Source organism: Saimiri boliviensis, chromosome 3, assembly GCF_048565385.1.
Source record: "Saimiri boliviensis isolate mSaiBol1 chromosome 3, mSaiBol1.pri, whole genome shotgun sequence".
Taxonomy (NCBI): domain Eukaryota; kingdom Metazoa; phylum Chordata; class Mammalia; order Primates; family Cebidae; genus Saimiri; species Saimiri boliviensis.
Window position 1 is genome coordinate 83,001,849 of NC_133451.1, and position 19,523 is coordinate 83,021,371.

A 19,523-nucleotide genomic window follows, 5' to 3' on the forward strand; every position below is an offset into this window, starting at 1 on the left:
AATTAGACACAACCTGTGGATAGTTTTTATACTAGGTTTACAAATCATTGTATTAATTTCCAGTGACAAAAAATGTCCCAAAACAGTTCTGATTATAACCTTCTGTCATAAAAGTGTAATTGGAACCACTCATAATTCAGGTATCTGCTGTTATTGAAAGGCCTCTTTTCTACTGAAATCTACAACAGGAATAATGTTCCAGCGGCAGATGTGTGTATTATGTCATGTTGCCGTACGACGGAATCTAATATAGCTTTGATTTCAAAAGAACCTCCTGTTGCTCCTTACTATACTTTGGCCATTCTACTTTTCACTTTCAGTGCAGTTGTATTTTAAACGGTTGAATTTTCTGTTAGTGCAATGGATTCCCTGGTTGTATGAGAAACTATTGTATTCCTTTGTCCCTTGAACTTTCATTATCTTTCTCCTGAGGGGCTATTTGCACACATCCCCTTCTAATAGCTAACCAAATTGCACTAGGGAGATCTTGAAAATATGCAAGAACTATCACAAGTTCATGAATAAATTGGAGCTGTTTGCAACTGTATTCTTTTTTACTTCTTTTCCTCCACTTTTGTACCCTTTTTTCCATTTCCTTCTTTTATACCCTTCTTTCTATTTCTTTGGGGATGTGGATCCATCCCCAGACTGTTAGAAAGAGATGTGGTGACTCAGAATCCATGGGGCGATTATCTGTTTATTCTACAATAGGCTAATCTGCCACACATGTACTTCATCTGCAACTCAGATAATCAAAATACTGATCACTACAGTTCTAGATTACCTGATAAAAAATTTAGTCATACTATCAAAAAGAAACCAATTTTTAAAAATCTAAATGAATAGAGCTTTATTGGAGGGAAAAAAGGAGCATTCAATCCAACATCAAAGTAATAGTTTTGATATGTTTTACATTTGTTATGTCATTTTCTCATTTCAAATATATATATTCGTACATAATGAGGAGTGAGTCATCAAAGTCAGAGTGCACAAGGGTTTGGCCTTTAGAAAGGGACCTAATTTTATGATATGACATTCAAGATACTTTTCAAAAAGTCAGCAGTAACATACACTTAAACCTGCTTTATAAAATTCGCAATAATACTCTTTTCCAGTAGATGTCTCTAAAATATTCTGAAGTAGAACAAGGAAAGTGTGACTTGCTTTAATAACACAAGGACAATGATTTAAATACAAGTAGTGTTACATTATAGAGGATGAAGAAAAATTCTTTGCAAATCTGTTTTTAAACACCCAGTGGCTTTAATCATCAGGTCCTTAATAGGAAAAAGGTATTTTATAACATTCTGTTTTGTACTGCAGATATTACGAATGCTGGCAAAATGTGAGCATGTACATGTGTTGAAATAAACTGGCCCCTACCATATGTTATGAATATATGAAAAAATTTGGTTTTACAAATGCTGTGAAATTATGCAATAAATTATATAAGAGCTATTGTAACTAACATTTGAATATGGGGCTTCTCCAGCAAGAGTATTTTAAAATGTATTCCTTGTAGTTTTGCATCTCTAGTTCTTCCCAGCAGTAGCAAATGCTTTTTTCTTTGAGAAAGAACATTACCTCCTCTAAGCATCTTTCATGACAAAATTATGATGCATTTAGTGAAGAACACTGTGTACCCATAAGTCGTTGTTGCACCAAACTGCCTACTTCAATTTAACTAGTAAATCTCAGTAAAGCTTAACATGTACACTGAACATTCATGCAAGTATTCACTTGATATTGCAGGATCAGCTGGAAATCTGTCTTCTCAAGCCACACAGTAAGGTTTTCTGGTTCTGAGTGGAAGAGAGAGCAAACATCCTCATTACTGAGTTGCCATTAATGATTTCCTCCATATGGTTCAAAGGCCTGGAAGGAAAACAAACAAACAAAAAGCCTTGCAAATAAAAGCCATCTAATTTAAAAAAAAAAAAAAAAAAAAAAAAAGCATCTAAAGCATCTAATAAGGAAGCTGTTGCTCCTGCTGCAGACATTTGCCAACCTTGCTTCTCTAAGTCCTTGATCCGTCAAGGTCAGGTTTTCCATTGCAAGGGGGGGAAAAAAAAAGTAATTGTGCCAGGAGAAAAGCAAAAAGGAAGCTAACTTAAAAAACATATTGCATTTTCAAAACATCTGAAGTGCACAAAGATCTTTAAAAATTTAGTTGACTTAAATAAATGTCCTTCTGCCTCTGTGCCTATCGCTTAGAAGGGGACCAAGAAAAAGAAACTTAGAAATCTGTCCTAGATAGAACAAAGCAAAGGTCTGTGCTCAAGTGAAAGACAGATTGCTTGGAAAACCTAGAATCTGTGGCAGTCCTTGTGGTAGAGAATGCATTTGGGGAGACAGAAAGATTGCTAAATGAAAGAAACAAAAGAGCATCAATCAACCAGGCTCTTTATCACAAGAGAGTAACTGACTCCACTGTCAGAAATCCTATCAGCTTTTTGCTGTGGCTGGTTAAATCCCGTGTAATAAATTGGGATGAATGCAAGTATTCAACTCCAGTCAACAAACAGAGGTAGGGAAAGATAACATAAACTATTGAATTTGTAAAAACAGGCATTTCAAGTTTTTAACAGCCTTGAAAGAGACTCCAACCAATGAATCCCAGAGCAAAGAGATTCATGTGACAATTGAATCTCAAGGACCTTTTTGTGATGCTTAGTAGTTTCTTTTATTCAGGAGTACAGTTTTCTCACCTAGATTCTAAAAATAACAATGAATTTAACAATATTGCTAAGAGCAAATAGGAAGCTTTATTGCACATGCACGTGTGCACATGCTATTACATTAATTTTAGGCATTTAAGACTATAAAATACTTTATAATCACATTTTCTTTCAAATTAGTGTTCTTGAAACTACAAAATATGAAAAAGGTTTAATTTCTCTTGTTTTATATGTATTATTTTTATACACGGAGGAATTAATCATCAAATGAATCACACGAGAGCAGGAAAACTAAATTTTCACTTGATACTTCTATGTATGTTCATTTTTTAACTCTTTCAATTGCTTTCTTTTTTCTTTCTGACAGCATTTTAATTTACTCTCCCCTCTCCCTCTTGTCACGGATTTTAAAGTTTTTCTTGTGTTTTTAGTTTCTATTTTGAATCTACTGATTCTCTCCTGCATATCACTGTCTATTCCCTTTTTAAAAAACGTAATAGCATTCTTCAGGATCACATGAATGATATATATCTCTCAAGTTCTTTTGACCCTTAGGTCAATAGAAAATTAAACTTTGATGCTCTTCATTTGCCTCCTTTCTATTCTTGCCACTTTGCCTCTCCCCTAGGTAAATTTTTACTTCTTGAGCATTCAGAATCTTTCCTAGACGGGGTAGTGCAAAGGGAAATACATCTTTTTTTTTTTTTTTTTGAGACGGAGTTTCACTGTTATTACCCAGGCTGGAGTGCAATGGCACGATCTCGGCTCACTGCAACCTCCGCCTCCAGGGTTCAAGCATTCTCCTGCCTCAGCGTCCCGAGTAGCTGGGACTACAGGCGTGCACCACCACGCCCGGCTAATTTTTTTGTATTTTTAGTAGAGACGGGGTTTCACCTTGTTGACCAAGATGGTCTCGATCTCTTGACCTCATGATCCACCCGCCTCGACCTCGCAAAGTGCTGGGATTATAGGCGTGAGCCACCGCGCCCGGCCGGGAAATATATCTTGATGAATGCTCCTACTGAACTCTCACGTAGGATCCTAGAAGAGTTCAAATATTCGCACACATCCTCGTGTGTGTGTGCGTGTGTGTGTGTGTGTGTGTGTTAAAGAGAAAGAGAGCAAGCGCCCTTGCCCCTGCTTCTGCAGTCCTTGAAGGATGTTAAGTAAAACATCATGTTATAATCTTCACATTAAATATGCAGCATGTAATACTTTTTAAGAAGTAAAATGAAGAGACCTGATGAAAATTCCATTATAAAATACAACTTAAAATAGCATGTCACTGTTTATAATAAAGCTTTACCAAAGTATTTTGAACCCCTGGAAATAAATCCTGTGTAAAATGCTTTTGTGATTTGTATCAAGGTTGCTCCGCTTCAGGGTCACAAGCACCCAAACCAATCTGCCTCTTGATTATGATGATTGGGTGGGAAGGGGCAGCAGTCACAGTCAAACATTTAACAACCAATTCAGTAACATCAATTAACACATAAATCAATACTGTATGTAAATCAAAAGTTAAGAATGCATTACTTTTTATTTTCTTAAATTAATGGGTTATCTATAATCTAGTCTAAAGCTACAGACCAAGTAATATAAATCATATCAAAAATCATTCATATCATTCTAATAATTTCTAAGCAATTTATTGATTTCTACAAATTATATTGGTGTGCTTTTTCTTTTGCCATGGATGATACCAGCTAAATTACGTCCTTGTCAGAGACATAATTTAATATAGGGAACTCTCTCAACCTTCTTTAAAGACTTACCTGTCAGATTTGGTGGTCAGTGAGAGAAGCACAGTATGTGGCGGCCCTCCAACGGTCTGAGGGACAGTGAACTGGCCCTCTGTGTAAAAAGTTTGGGGACGCCTGACATGAGTTCTCAAGAAGTTTGTAATTTCTATTAACATCAATTATATTGTCCTCCTGTTGAATTATCTATTGGGTTTTCCTGAATAAAAAGTGATTGCATTCAATTTTTATCAGCCTTTAAATATTATGTGTATTTTTGAATGTTCACTATCTTTATTATTAACTAAATCATGACAATTCTTGTATAAGTATCCCATTTAACTATTTTATAGAGCTTTGTAAACATCATTAGGCCAAATTTGTTTGCCAGCATAACTCAGGAAATATTTACTAAATTTTTTAGTTTTGTCATATAAATTTTATTTTCAAACAATTTATTAGAAAATCTATTCTTGCTGGGTGCGGTGGTTCACACCTATAATCGCAGCACTCTGGGAGGCCCAGGCAGGTGGATCACCTGAGGTCAGGAGTTCAAGACCAGCTTGGCCAATAAGGTGAAACCCTGTCTCTAATGAAAATACAGAAATTAGTCCAGGGTGGTTGCGGGCGCATAGACTTGCTTCTGCTCGGGAGACTGAGGCACAAGGATGGTCTGAAGCTGGGAGGCGGAGGTTGCAGTGAGCAGAGATCGTGCCACTGCACTCCAGCCTGGGTGACAGAGTGAGACTCTGTCTCAAAAAATATATATATATTATTTTAAAAAATATAATTGGTCTTTACTAATTTTTGTTTCAAAGAGTATGTATAATCTATATATTTCAGTTAATATATAGTCATTTAAAATAGAATATATATGTTTCAAATACATATTTATAGAATACAAGAAATTTTTTTGTCTATACTATTTTTCATCAGTTTTTAAACTATCTCCAGTTTAGCAAGGGAAATTTTTTTCTTCTAAAGCTGAAAAAGGATTTGCATTTCTGTTAAGAGTGTCATCTCTGCAAATCAGTAAATGTTAAATTTCACCATTTATGTTCAAGTGAGCACATAGGACTTGATATAATTTACAAATGCCTTTTTAGCTGTAACATCACATGCTTTCTCTGAAGCCCAAATATCCTTCCACTATTTTAATTTTTTGCTTGTGTTCTTGCTTTGCATCTCTCTATCCTTCCATCTTTCAAAGACTTGAAAAGATTTCAAGTCTTTACTTGATAACACAGTATGGTTTCAGTCAGAAATATTTGAATGCAGTAACTTTTAGTGCCAAAATTTTTAAAAAACAGACGTCTATCTAGTTTTGCCTGAAACTCCTGGTTTGCTTTTTCACTATTAGTGCACTGGCTTCACTTGTCTAAAAAATTAAATGTTCACATATACAAATTTCATGGAGATTTTCTTTCTCGAGTGTTCATATGTATTACTACATTACTAATGTAGTATTAAAGATGTTTTTCCTCTTAATTTACTGAGATTTTTAAAAAATGAACTGCTTTAAAATTCTTGATTTTTACATCTTAGGAAAATTGTGAAAATGTTTGTATGTGAAAGAGTTCAAGTTTCATTAATAATATTTTTAAATTGTATTGACTTTTAAGTTTTCTAAGAAGTTGTTTTACAAAAAGTAGTATCGTAAAACTGATTTACAATGACATTCCTAGGTCAGAATTATATTAGGTAAGTTCTATAATTTTTTCTTTTCTAAAATGCTTTATTATTTTAAATAAGAAATAATTTAAAATTCTGATTTTTTCTAAATATTTTATTTATTTTATGGGCACTTTATTAACATTATCTGATAAAGTATTTTTTAAGTTATTTACTTCAATTGATTTACTTCATTGAAAATTTTTATTATTAAGAATACTTATTTCATGAGACTAATTTCGTAACATTCTTTAATATTTTCATGATTCATGATTGCAAATAATCTTTAACATAATAGGTAAATGCCATTATGAAAATGAATCTAGTAATTTTAATTTTATATTATATCAATTTGTAGCATTGTTTGAATCCAACATTTACCTAGGAAGAAAAAATAATCCACCAATATTGAAAATCAAGTTGATTTTCATTCAAGTAATTTAACTTATTTATTGTATATTGAATTTACTTTTAAAAATGATTTGGTATTGTTTAGATATTGTACATATTAAAAGATGTTCCAGACTAACTGAGTTTGGCACAGTATCATTAGCTAATTTAGGGCTAGGTTCCTAAGTGATAAAATTTTCATTTTGTAGTCAGATTCAAAAAATTCATACTCATGATACCTGAAACTAATGCTTTCAAAATCTGGTTAAATTTTGGCTCTTTTTCAGTGTTTTCAATAATTTACTATAAACTTCTGGACTATAGTTATCAAATAACTATGCAATCAGAACAATTAGCACTTACTAATAAGTAAAATAAATTGAGCACCAAACGATTTGGAAGTTCTAGCAAATACATAAATCATAAGTAATGATAAACTGTTCATTCTCCTAAAACACTGACTGTTTCACAGAATCTATACACTGCCTGACTTGGGTCCAACAAAACACTAATTTTGAAAAATAGTTCTCAGATGTTGCCACAGTAGGAATTCCATTCATCACATATCCCACAAAGTATATCCTTTATCAGGTATCCATGATTAACCTGTAATTAGTTAATATCATAATTTGTACAACTAAGCTTTTCAGTTCTTGGATTTCAGCATTATGTATTTGCCAACAGTTGTGGCTTCATTATATTTCAATATTTTAACAATTGGCCAACCACATTGCTACATACTGGCGAAACACAATCATGGAGTTGGGGAATGTGCAATGTTGCTAGATGGGAGTAAGGAACAACAGTCTGGCTTTTGAGTGGAAAGCGATTTTATTTCTGAGACATTCTAAAATTGTCATTGGGCTGTAGATTTGATTGCTGTGAAGGCAGCACAAACACTCTTCATATGCTTCCATGCTTAGCAGTGCCTCGTTAGGGAATCTTGTGTTATAACAATAGAAAGAATAGCAATATCTACATAAGGAAATCAGGAAGCTGTGAAAGGCACCTTCCACCCCCATCTCACTTCACTTACTCTTAAGGAATGGTATAAGACTCAAAGTTTTCATTTCTCAGAATTTAATAAATCGTGTCTTCCACATATGCCTTTGTTACGAACAGGAATGCTATTTAAAAGACTAGGAAGATCGACTTCTGGATTGCAATTTTACTATTAATGTATTTAGTATTTTCTGCATTATACAATGAATTTACCTCTTAGAAATAGAAAGCTTAGCAATTTGTTCTAAATTAGTGTTCATAACCAGGACTATGCATAGAGAAATCAAGTGTAGAGTTTTTTACAAAAGAAAAATACACACACGCTCCATTCCCCAAAATAGATCTACTGAATGAGAATCTCAGTTGACAGAGTGAAAAAACATGGACACTTAATGTTTCAAAGTCTATAGGAACTTCTGATTTCCATCCATGAGGAAAAAAACAAAACAAAACAGTATTCTAATGGGATGTAAAGAAATATATGTTATAATAAAAGTTAATGATAGAAAAGGAAATTTGAATAGTAACCTTGTTTGTATACCACAAAACAATATTATCTTTGCTTTTACTAAAATTATGCTTCCCTTTCTAACAAAATATCTAGTCTACTGAGTTGTGTTACTACCTGCAAATGCATCAGCTTTTTTTGTTCCTATGATTTAGCCAAAAAGATAAGAAGCAAATATATGGAAAGATCATTGTTCATCCTGTTAAATCCACATGTTTTTACCGCTATAAATACTTGCAAGTTTGTATCCTGAACATTCACATTTAAATTAGTAGGTCTAAAGTGGGGCTCTAGAAGTTCTACTTCCAAAAGTTTCCGGGTGATGCTCATGCTGCTGATTAAGGGACCGCAGTTTCAGAACCATTGCTTTGCTCTCTAGTTATACTCTTGGATGGATTTACAGTTAAGCTGCCAGAATAAGATGCTTTATTATGCCTTTTAAGAAGCCATCATGATAAAAATTTGTGCAACGATTAAATGGTTGTATGTGTATGAATTAATTTAAACTTACACCTGTAATGACCTTATTGCTAGGTCTTAGACGAAGATTTACACTTTTCCCACCCACTCCAGCCCCTAAATAATTAATTACACTTTTCCCCAAGCTGCAGATTGCCTTTGTCGACACATAAGTCAACAATTACACAGGACTTTATAGAATACAGTGGAGGAAATGAACATAAAAAAGAAATAGCATCAAAACAAAAATCTTGGACATGAAAGGAAATTCATTAATTTAGCTCAATGCCCTGAAGAATAAAAAATGAAAAATTCAGCCGGGCGCGGTGGCTCAAGCCTGTAATCCCAGCACTTTGGGAGGCCGAGGCGGGTGGATCACAAGGTCGAGAGATCATGACCATCCTGGTCAACATGGTGAAACCTCGTCTCTACTAAAGGTGCAAAAAATTAGCTGGGCATGGTGGCGTGTGCCTGTAATCCCAGCTACTTAGGAGGCTGAGGCAGGAGAATTGCCTGAGCCCAGGAGGCGGAGGTTGCGGTGAGCCAAGATCGCGCCATTGCACTCCAGCCTGGGTAACAAGAGCGAAACTCCATCTCAAAAAAAAAAAAAAAAAAAAAAAAAAAAAAAAAAAATGAAAAATTCAGTCGAACAATAGAGACTCACCCAAATTAATGCCAAATACACTTCCTGTGGAGTAGCGAAGCTTAAGTATCATAGTCACGGCCGCATATGGCTTAGGGAGCATAATTAACATGTGCTAGAGATGTAGAGTTTCATTGGTTCCTAAATTCACATGGGAAGAAACACAGCCGGACTCAAAATACTTGTTTCTTATGTCTGACATGCAGACTTTAATGTGTAAATTTGTTCATTAGAAGTCTATAAATTAAAGACATATATTATTTGATGTTCTGAATATTTTATTTATTACTTTTATTTCATTTATTTACTTATTTATTTATTTTGGTGGAGTTCTGCTCTGTCGCCCAGGCTGGAGTGCAATGACATGATCTTGGCTCACTGCAACCTCGGCCTCCCAGGTTCAAACAATTCTCCTGCTTCGGCCTCCTGAGGAGCTGGGATTATAGGCACCTGCCACCACACCCAACTAATTTTTGTATTTTTAGTAGAGAAATGGTTTCACTATGTTGGCCATGCTGGTCTTGAGCTCCCGACCTCAAGTCATCCACCCACCTCAGACTCCCAAAGTGCTGAGACTACAGGTGTGAGCTACCTGGCCTGTTCTCAGTGTTTTAAATGGATAATTTCTCTAAATTATTTTCCTCAATGAAAAACTACATTGCCACTAAAATCTTACTTAATTCATGGGAATATTAATTGATTCATGTTAAATTCTTCAACAGAGTAGATTTCTTTTACAAGAATTTCTACTTTCTGAAATTTCACTGACTTTGCCAATTGATTCTCTTGAAATATACCTGCAATAGTTTACTTTTATTTTTAGTCCAGTTTGAGACTATAAAAATCTGGAAACAATCCATTTTAGTGGCACTATTAGTCAAACAGCTATTTTTATTTTAGTAAGGAACCTGTAGCTCTCCCTTTTTTCCAAGTAGACACCAGTTGGAAATTGCCTTGTTAAATAATCAACCCTTGTGGCAGTCCACTTACAAAGCTGCTATAGCTTTTAACACAGCGGATTTTAAAATCCCCTCAATTATGCAGGCAGTTTACATCTGCTAGTTTACACAGCTCCCCCAAATTACCATCCATTTTCATGGAAAGGAGGCCTGAATAATTTTATTTTTTTCCATACAGAATTGGAGTCCTGCATTTCCACCCCAATGTGATGTCACATTGCCCTGTGGTTGGGGGCGGAGCAGCTTACTCTGCAATCATCCCCGACCATCATTTGTCAGTACATGGGAAAATGTACGTCAGCCACATTATTGCTCAGGACTGTAATAAATGAGGCCTTCCCAGTGCTTAACTCTCTCTCTCGTCTCTTTCTGCTTCCTTCTAGCCCAGGAACAGCAGCATTTGATACACACCAACCAGGCTGAAAGTCACACAGCTGTTGGTAAAGGAGTAGCTGAGCAGCAGCAGCAGCAGCAAGACTGTGGTGACCCAGGTCATACGTTGTAATTACTATCATCTCTAACTCTATTATTGTCAATACTATTTATTACAACTTCCAAACAAGGAATCTCTTAGTTGTCAAATGATTGATGGTGACACATTAACATACTTCTCAGTCTTTTTCTGCTGGTGCTGGATGTTGGGAGAAATTGTGGATGAGCTATAATAGGTTCCCAGACTGAAAAGGCCACATATAGTTACTGAAGCTCTGTGTGAAAACACAGAAGGGGTGAAAATGCTATGATACTAGGTTGTAAAGAAATCACAGGTTTCCAAAATAAGACCAAACTTTTGTTTTCCGAAGAGTGTCATTATGGAAGACCCTTGACATGGAAGGAACAACTTATTCTTTTAAGGGAGCTAAGAAGGCTCTCTTTCATTCATTGATCACTTAACGGATACTGAACCCTAAGAAACGGAATTATGACTAAGAATCAACAAGAACCTCCTGCTGATCCAAAGTTGGCATGTCATATATTTTCTCATCTTTCTAATCATTGTTTGCCATTTCTTTTAGGCTAAATTTTAGCTCTTAGAAACATAAGGTTGGTTGCTGCCAAAAACATCTACTCGCTATGTTTGGCATAGATCTACTCATACAAAACAAAGCACTCAATCAAGAAATGTGACTTAAAGGGCTGTCTTTAAGAATGCAGTCGAATATCCCCTAACAATTGTATTGTAATTTTTTAAGGGATTGAAATTCATTATCTTTATAAAAGACCATAAAATTCTTGAATTACTGTAATGCATATGTAAAGGGATAGAGAATATTATTGCTATATAAAGTGATTCAAACTAATAATGAGTTTCTTAATCTTTGGTTAATGAATATCTGAGTCAACAAGAAAATTCTCAGAACATAGCTACAACTACATACATATATATAGCTGCATATTTTTAATGCTGAGGTATTGAATTTGGAAGCAGGAGATGAGCCATTAGCTCTGCAATTGCGAGAATTACTTTTTCTGCCCCTTTGTGTTTTTTTTTGAGAGTGTAACAGGAACTTTTTGAAATAATTTTTTTAAAACACTGAAAATTCTGGGAAAAGTTAAAACATTTTAGAAATCTAAGCTATTACAATACTCTACAAATTTCTACATTTAGTCTTAACATTCAAGTGGCCATTTGCTAAATGAATAGTCTATATTTTTAAATATATTAGTGCAAATATAGTTTATTTGAATTACCTTCAAGCCTGTCATGAAATTTAAGTGATTTTAAATATGTATATTTAATTTTTAATTAAAAATTTAAGTGGTTTTAGGCTGGGCACAGTGTCTCATGCCTGTAATCCCAGCACTTTGGGAGGCCGAGGCAGGTGAATCACGAGGTCAGGAGATCCTGGCCAACATGGTGAAACCCCGTCTTTACTAAAATACAAAAATTAGCCAGGCATGGTGGCGTGACCCCATAGTCCCAGGTACTTGGGAGGCTGAGGCAGGGGAATCGCTTGAACCCGGGGTGTGGAGGTTGCAGTGAGCCAAGATCATGCCACTGCACTCCAGCCTGTTGACAAGCAAGACTCTGCTCAAAAAAAAAAAAAAAATTTAAGTGGTTTTAAATATATATATCTAATTTTTAATTTTTGTGGGTACATAGTAGGTATATATATTGTTTTGATACAGGCACCCAATGTGTAATAATCACATCATGGAAAATGAGGTATCCATCCCCTCAAGCATATATCCTTTCTGTTACAAACAATCCAATTATATCCTCTTAATTATTTTAAAATGTATAATTAAACTATTATTGACTATAGTCACCATATTGTGCTATTAAATATTAGGTCTTATTCATTCTTCCTTTTGCTGTCCTTTTTTATTATTTATTTATTTACATTTTTAGAGACAGAGTCTCGCTGTGTCATCCAGGCAGGAGTGCAGTGGAGTGATCACATGTCACTGCAGCCTTCGTCTCCAGAGCTCAACCAATCCTCCTATTTCAGCTGCCCAAGCAGCTAGGACTACACATGTGTGCCACCATGCCTGGCAAATTTTTTTTTTTTTTTTTTTTTTTGTAGAGACTAGGTTTATCCATGTTGCCCAGTCTGGTCTTGAACTTCTGGGCCAAAGCAATTCACCTGCCTCAGCCTCCCAAAGTCCTGACACTACAGACATGAGCCACTGTGCCCAGGCTCTAAACATTTTTTCGTACCCATTAACCATCTCCACCTCACTCCCATCAGCCATTATCCTTCCCAGCCTCTAATAACTATCTTTCTACTCTGTTTCTCCTTGAGTTCAATTGTTTTGATGTTTAGATCTCACAAATAAGTGAGAACATGCAATGTTTGTCATTATTTTCCTGGCTTATTTCCCTTAGCATAATGATCTCCAGTTCCATCCATGTTGTTGCTTTCCTTGATATGGCTGAATAATACTCCATTGTGCATATATGCCACATTTTCTTTATCCATTTATCTGCTGATGGTCATGTATGTTTCTTCCATATCTTGGCTATTGTGAATAGTGCTGCATATATACATGGGATGACAGATATCTCTTGGATATACTGATTTTCTTTCTTTTGTGTATATACCTATCAGTGGGATTACTAGATCATATGGTAGCTGTATTTTCAGTTTTTTTGAGGCACCTGCAAACTGTTCCATATAGTGGTTGTACTAATTTACATTCCTGCCAAGAGTGTATGAGGTTCCCTTTTCTCCATATCCTCACCAGCATTTGTTATTGCCTGTCTTTTGGATATAAGCCATTTTAACTGGGGTGACAAAAGATTGCACAATAGTTTTGGTTTGAGTTTCTCTGATGATCAGTGATGTTAAGCACCTTTTTATATGCCTGTTAGCCATCTGTATGTCTTCTTTTGAAAAATGTCTATTCGAATCTCTTGCTCATTTTTAATTGGATTATAAGATTTTTTATAGGGTTGTTTGACTTCTTATATATTTTGATTATTAATCCCTTGTCAGACGGGTGGTTTGCAAAGATTTTCTCCCGATCTGTGGGTTGTATCTTCACTTTGTTGGTTGTATCCTTTGCTGTGCAGAAACATTTTAACTTGATATGATCCCATTTGTCTATTTTTTTGCTTTGAGTTCCTGTGGTTATGGGGTATTAAGAAAATTTTGCCCAGACTAATGTCCTAGAGACTTTTCCCAATGTCTGTTTGTAGTAGTTTCAAGTTTTGAGGTCTTAGATTTCAACAGATAATCCTTTTTTATTTGATTTTTGTGCATGTCAAGAGATAGAGGTCTAGAGTCATTCTTCTGCATATGGACATCCAATTTCCCCAGCACTGTTTATTAAAGAGCCTGTCTTTTCCCCAGTGTATGGTCTTGGCACCTTTGTTGAAAATGAGTTCACTATAGGTATGTGGATTAGTTTCTGGGTTCTCTATTCTGTTCCATTGGTCTGTGTGTCTGTTTTTATGCCAGGACGATGCTGTTTTGGTTACTATAGCTCTATATTGTAATTTGAAGTTAGGTAGAATGATTCCTCTAGTTGTTCCTTTATGTTCTTTTTGCTTAAGTAAGCTTTGGTTATTCTAGGTCTTTTGTTGTTCCATATAAGTTTTAGGTTTTTTGTTTTGTTTTGTTTTTGTTTTTGTATTTCATTTCTGTGAAAAATGTTATTAGGGTTTTGATAAGGATTGCAATGAATCTGTAGGCTGCTTTTAATAGTATGGACATTTTAACAATATTTATTCTTCCAATCCATGAACATGGCATGTCTTCAATTTCTTTCATTAGTGTTTCATAGTTTTCATTATAGTGACTTTCCACTTCTTTGGTTAATTGAATTATTAGGTATTTAACTTTATGTGTGGCTATTGTAAATGAGATTACTTTTTTTTGTTTCTTTTTCAGATTATTCACTGTTGGTATATAAAAATGCTACTGAGTTTTATATGTTGGTTTTGTATCCTGTAATTTTACTGAATTTGTTTATCCATTCTAATAGTTTTTTTTTTTTTTTGGCGGAATCTTAAGGTTTTTCCAAATATAAGGGCATATCATCTGCAAACAAGGATAATTTGACTTCTTCCTTTCTAATTTGAATGCCCTTTATTTCTTTGTCTTGTCTGATTGCTCTAGCTAGAGCTTCTAGTGCTTTGTTGAAAGAGTGGTGAAAGTGGTCATCCTTGTTGTGCTCCAGATTGTAGAAGAAAGGGTTTTTGTTTCTCTACATTCAATATGATCCTAACTATGGATCACAATATATTTTTAATGGTCTCAATTTTCTCTTCTATATGCAGAAGTGATGCAGAAAATGACTGACCAGGTGAACTACCAGGCAATGAAACTCACTCTTCTGCAGAAGAAAATTGACAATATTTCTTTGACTGTGAATGATGTAAGGAACACTTACTCCTCCCTAGAAGAAAAAGTCAGTGAAGATAAAGGAAGAGAATTTCAATCTTTCCTAAAAGGTAAAAATAAAACAAAACAAATTATTCATTCCGTTAACACAGGAATAAAATGATTCATTTTTTCTTATGTTACTTTGGGATCTTTGCTTTAGTTTGAGTGGTATGGAAATCTAAGATAGATATTTTTAGAAGGAGATATAAAATCACTAAACTTCTGAAACAATTCGAAATATCTACATTTTAGTAAATATACTCAAGTCATTGAATATTCCATTTGGTTGATAAACATAATGTATCTAATTATAGCCTAACTTGTATTTATTTGTAGTTAAAGTGAGTCATATTAATTTACTTCCATTGTGTTATCCACTTCAAGAATAAAGATGTGGTTAGGGGACCAAGACAACTAGATGCCTGGTTGTCTCAATACTATTGACAGAGACGTTGAGGATAAATCTGAAGTGCATTATTATCCTGCAAATTGTCTAGGTTATGGTGTCAAATCAATGAAATATATCTTAAAACATTCCAGTTATTATTACTATTAAATAATAAAAATTTATATATATAAATAAGCTTTGTCTGGATTTTGTGCTCTTAAAACAGTGGACTTAAAAGGAGCTATGTTTCTTTCTGGAGGCCCTACAGAATTATCTATTTCCTGCTAATCCAAGTTGTTGGCAGAATTCATTTTCTTGCAGTTGTAGGACTGAGATCCCTGTTTTCTTGAAGTCTGTAAACTGTGGTCCATTCCTAGCTTCTAGAAGCCACTGCATTTCTTGACTCATCATTTTCTTTCATCTTTAAAGCCAGCTACATTGTGTTGGGTTCTCCCTTCATCTTTCTGACCATGTAACTCGGTTGGACCCACTTGGATATAATCAGAAAAATCTCCCAATCTCAAGGTGCTTAACTTTAATCACATTTGCCAAGTCCCTTTTGCCATGTAAGGTAGCGTATTCACAGGTACAGAGAATTAGCGTACAGATACCTTGGGGGGAAGGGATGTGTATTATTCTGCCTACCGCAGAGATTTATTCATAATGAGTAATTGCTGTGATAGTGTTATACACACAATGGGATTACCTGAGACTTGAGACAAATCTAATCTCAGGGGACCCCGGAAAGTGTCTAGAAAGGGAAACCATCTCAATCGATGTTAACCAGGTAAAAGAGTTTCAAGTAGGGCAAGGATGTTCTAGGCACGCAGTTTGGTTCCTGGGAGTGTCCCAGTTGGATTTATTGTATGAAACTTGTCTGTTTGCAAGTTTCAGGATTACTGGATTTCTTTTCCTTTGCTTTACTCATTAAAAATAACACAATGTACAACCCAATTTTTATCATTCACCAGTTATTTTTCTCTATTGTGGTTCTCAGATTTAAAAAAGATAAATAGGTACACTTTAATATATCATCTACCAGTACAGATACTTACACCGCGCAACAACAATTAGGATTTTTTTTTTTTTTAGACGGAGTTTTGCTCTTGTTACCCAGGCTGGAGTGAAATGGCGCGATCTCGGCTCACCGCAACCTCTGCCTCCTGGGTTCAAGCAACTCTCCTGCCTCAGCCTCCTGAGTAGCTGGGATTACAGGCACGTGCCACCATGCCCAGCTAATTTTTTGTATTTTTAGTAGAGACGGGGTTTCACCATGTTGACCAGGATGGTCTCGATCTCTCGACCTTGTGATTCACCTGCCTTGGCCTCCCAAAATGCTGGGATTACAGGCTTGAGCCACAGCGCCTGGCCATGATTTTTTTAATCATATAAATAATCGCTGCTACTTAGTCACTAAAAGAAAGACCCTGTCCTACATATCCGGTATGGCCCAAACTTAACCAATGCTAAGCATGAGAAGGAAACATTTTCCCCCTCTGAAGTGATAACATGAGAAAGAAATCAAATAGAAACAGTATGTAATTGACTATAACCATTTGAATGAGATTTGTTTAGCAAGATTTGGTTCTCATAACCTAAGAGAATTAGCCTCTGAACTGTTTTTTGTGACCTACCAACCTACTGCAAAGAATCTGGCACTGACATAGGAGAAAAATCACACACTCACAGGAACAGCAACAATAATGAAACTCCCTTCTCAATAAGAGGAATTAATTGTGTACTGAGCACAGTCATTAATTATAAAAACCAGAGGGCTTGTAGTTAATGAATATTCTTATAGGAAACAAAAACCAAATCCACCCCCAAGGTGCTGTGCTTGCCTAGCAAAAGCACAGTTTCCTCCCTTGTTTACTTCACTTCCAAGGTGAAAAACACTTCTTAATCTACCAGTAGCCATAGAAACTGTTGAGAATCAAATGTCTCAACTCCTTAAGAGGAGGTGGATATCTTAAGAAGTTCCTAAATGTTATTAAAAGGCCATACATTCCCAGTCACAGAAGGGGCATGCCAAGGTGTCTTATATCAAATGTATCTGTTAAGTCACCAAATGTAATATACTTTTTAAAAGGTGGAAGCGTATCAGTCAGAGGAAACAGAATCAAATAGAATAAAATGATGTGCCTACTCAGATATTGACATAAAGCACTTTGACATGTTCTTGCAAAATCAGATTCTTGCACAGATGCTTGTTTAGTAACAAATTGTAGAAATATTATCTGAAAAGCTTCTTATCCCAAAACACATTTTTAAGCTACTAATCTGTTTAATACCTTTTCAGACATTGCTGTGGTGTTGCACTTTCTTCAATGTATTTTTTTATAAAAGTGTTAAAGTAACAGCTAAAGTAATTCATATTATTCATTTTCATGGTTTTTCCCCCAATTATGTTTATCAAGATTTTGTACTCAGTTTTATCTATCTGCAGAGTTTTTGCCTATTGTTATTCTTTTTTTTTTTTTTTTTTTTTGAGATGGAGTTTAGCTCTTGTTACCCAGGCTGGAGTGCGACTCACCGCAACCTCCGCCTCCTGGGTTCAGGCAATTCTCCTGCCTCAGCCTCCTGAGTAGCTGGGATTACAGGCACACGCCACCATGCCCAGCTAATTTTTTGTATTTTTAGTAGAGACGGGGTTTCACCATGTTGACCAGGATGGTCTCGATCTCTCGACCTCATGATCCACCCGCCACGGCCTCCCAAAGTGCTGGGATTACAGGCTTGAGCCACCGTGCCCGGCCGCCTATTGTTATTCTTATTACGACTTTCAGGTCTTGTAGTTTTTTGTTTGCCAAAGTTAAACGTTGATTGCCATTGTCATAAGTAATAAATTCAACAAAGCTTAAATTTTATTATACCTTTTCAGTCTTAAAAAACTGTAAGGTTATAAATTTTAAAAAGATCTAATCTGAATGTTAAATATTTTATTATATCATCAAGTTCTTGATACCGTGAGAATTAAAGTCATTTTTAACTAATTGGAAATGACTAAATGTTTTTGTAGAAAGAGTAATATTATTATTACAATTGAATAATACCTTACACTCAATGATATTAACATATTCTATTTTGAAGACCAGAAATCTATTTTTCCAAATTTTACTTTCTCTGTGTAGCATATAGAATGTACTTAATTAATATTTACTGAATAAATGGGTGACTGGTAAAATGCTAAGCAAAATGTAGAAGACAAAAATACTTTAAAACCTTTCTGGTGTGATTATCTGTTATTTGATACAAAAACTAGAATGATTTCTGTATCATTTATCTTAATTGTGTCTAGTCTTTTCTAAGTCATTTAGTCTTTCCTTATTACTTTAATGCTGTGTGTCATTGATTATTATTCCATATTTCATGCTTTGTTTTCTTTTTACCATTACACACAAATTGATCTTCAGACTTTTAAACTTATTTTGGTTTCCACTAAGTTTATAAAAAGTAAAATAAAATATATTTTTCTTTTTTTTAAAAATCTGGCAACATTGATCTTTAGGGTGTAGGATTTCCAGAGAAATGTTTATCCATTTAAATTGTCAAATTTACTGCTTTGTCTTTGTACAAAATTGTCAATATAAAAATGCTCAAGCAATACATCATTCTATTTTTTTAATAATCACTCTTTCACATATCTTTATGTAAGTCCCTCATGTATATTAAGTACTTTTTAAAACTCACTTTCAAAATAAAGACATATAGAGTCTTTTTTTTTTAATCCTAGGATGATGTTTCTTGAACAGACTACATAGCAGTCATAAATCATGGCAATATCCTGTTGTACAGACTTTCCTGTCTAAAATGCTTTGCATTACATTGCATGTATTTTACATTACAGTCATTGATTATTGTATTAGTCCATTTTCATATTGCTGTAAAGAAATACCTGAGACAAGGTAATTTATATTATAATTTAAATTAATTAGAAGAGGTTTAATGGACTCACAGTTCCAAATGGCTGGGGAGGCCTCACAATCATCGTGAAAGGCAAAGGAGGAGCGAAGCCATGTCTTAAATGATGGCTGGCAAGAGAGTGTGTGCAGGAGAGCTGCCCTTTATAAAACCATTAGATCTTGTGAAACTTATTCACTATCATGAGAACAGCATGGAAAAAACCCATCCCCATGATTCAGTTACCTCTGACTGGGTCCCTCCCATGACTCATGGGTATTCTGGAAGCTATAATTCAAGATGAGATTTGGGTTGGGAGACAGCCAAACCATGTTATTCTAATCCTAGCCCCTT

At 34.9% G+C, this 19,523-nt stretch overlaps 1 protein-coding gene across 1 annotated transcript in view; it reads left to right on the top strand.

Annotated features, from left to right (window-relative positions):
• The window catches only part of MMRN1 (multimerin 1), a 61,484-nt gene that overhangs the window by 18,375 nt on the left and 23,586 nt on the right, over positions 1-19,523 (top strand). Inside the window, exons 4-5 of the mRNA XM_010334801.2 lie at positions 10,433-10,540; positions 14,776-14,949. Of these exons, the coding sequence (XP_010333103.1) occupies positions 10,433-10,540; positions 14,776-14,949 (282 nt within the window). The remainder of the gene's footprint in view (positions 1-10,432; positions 10,541-14,775; positions 14,950-19,523) is intronic.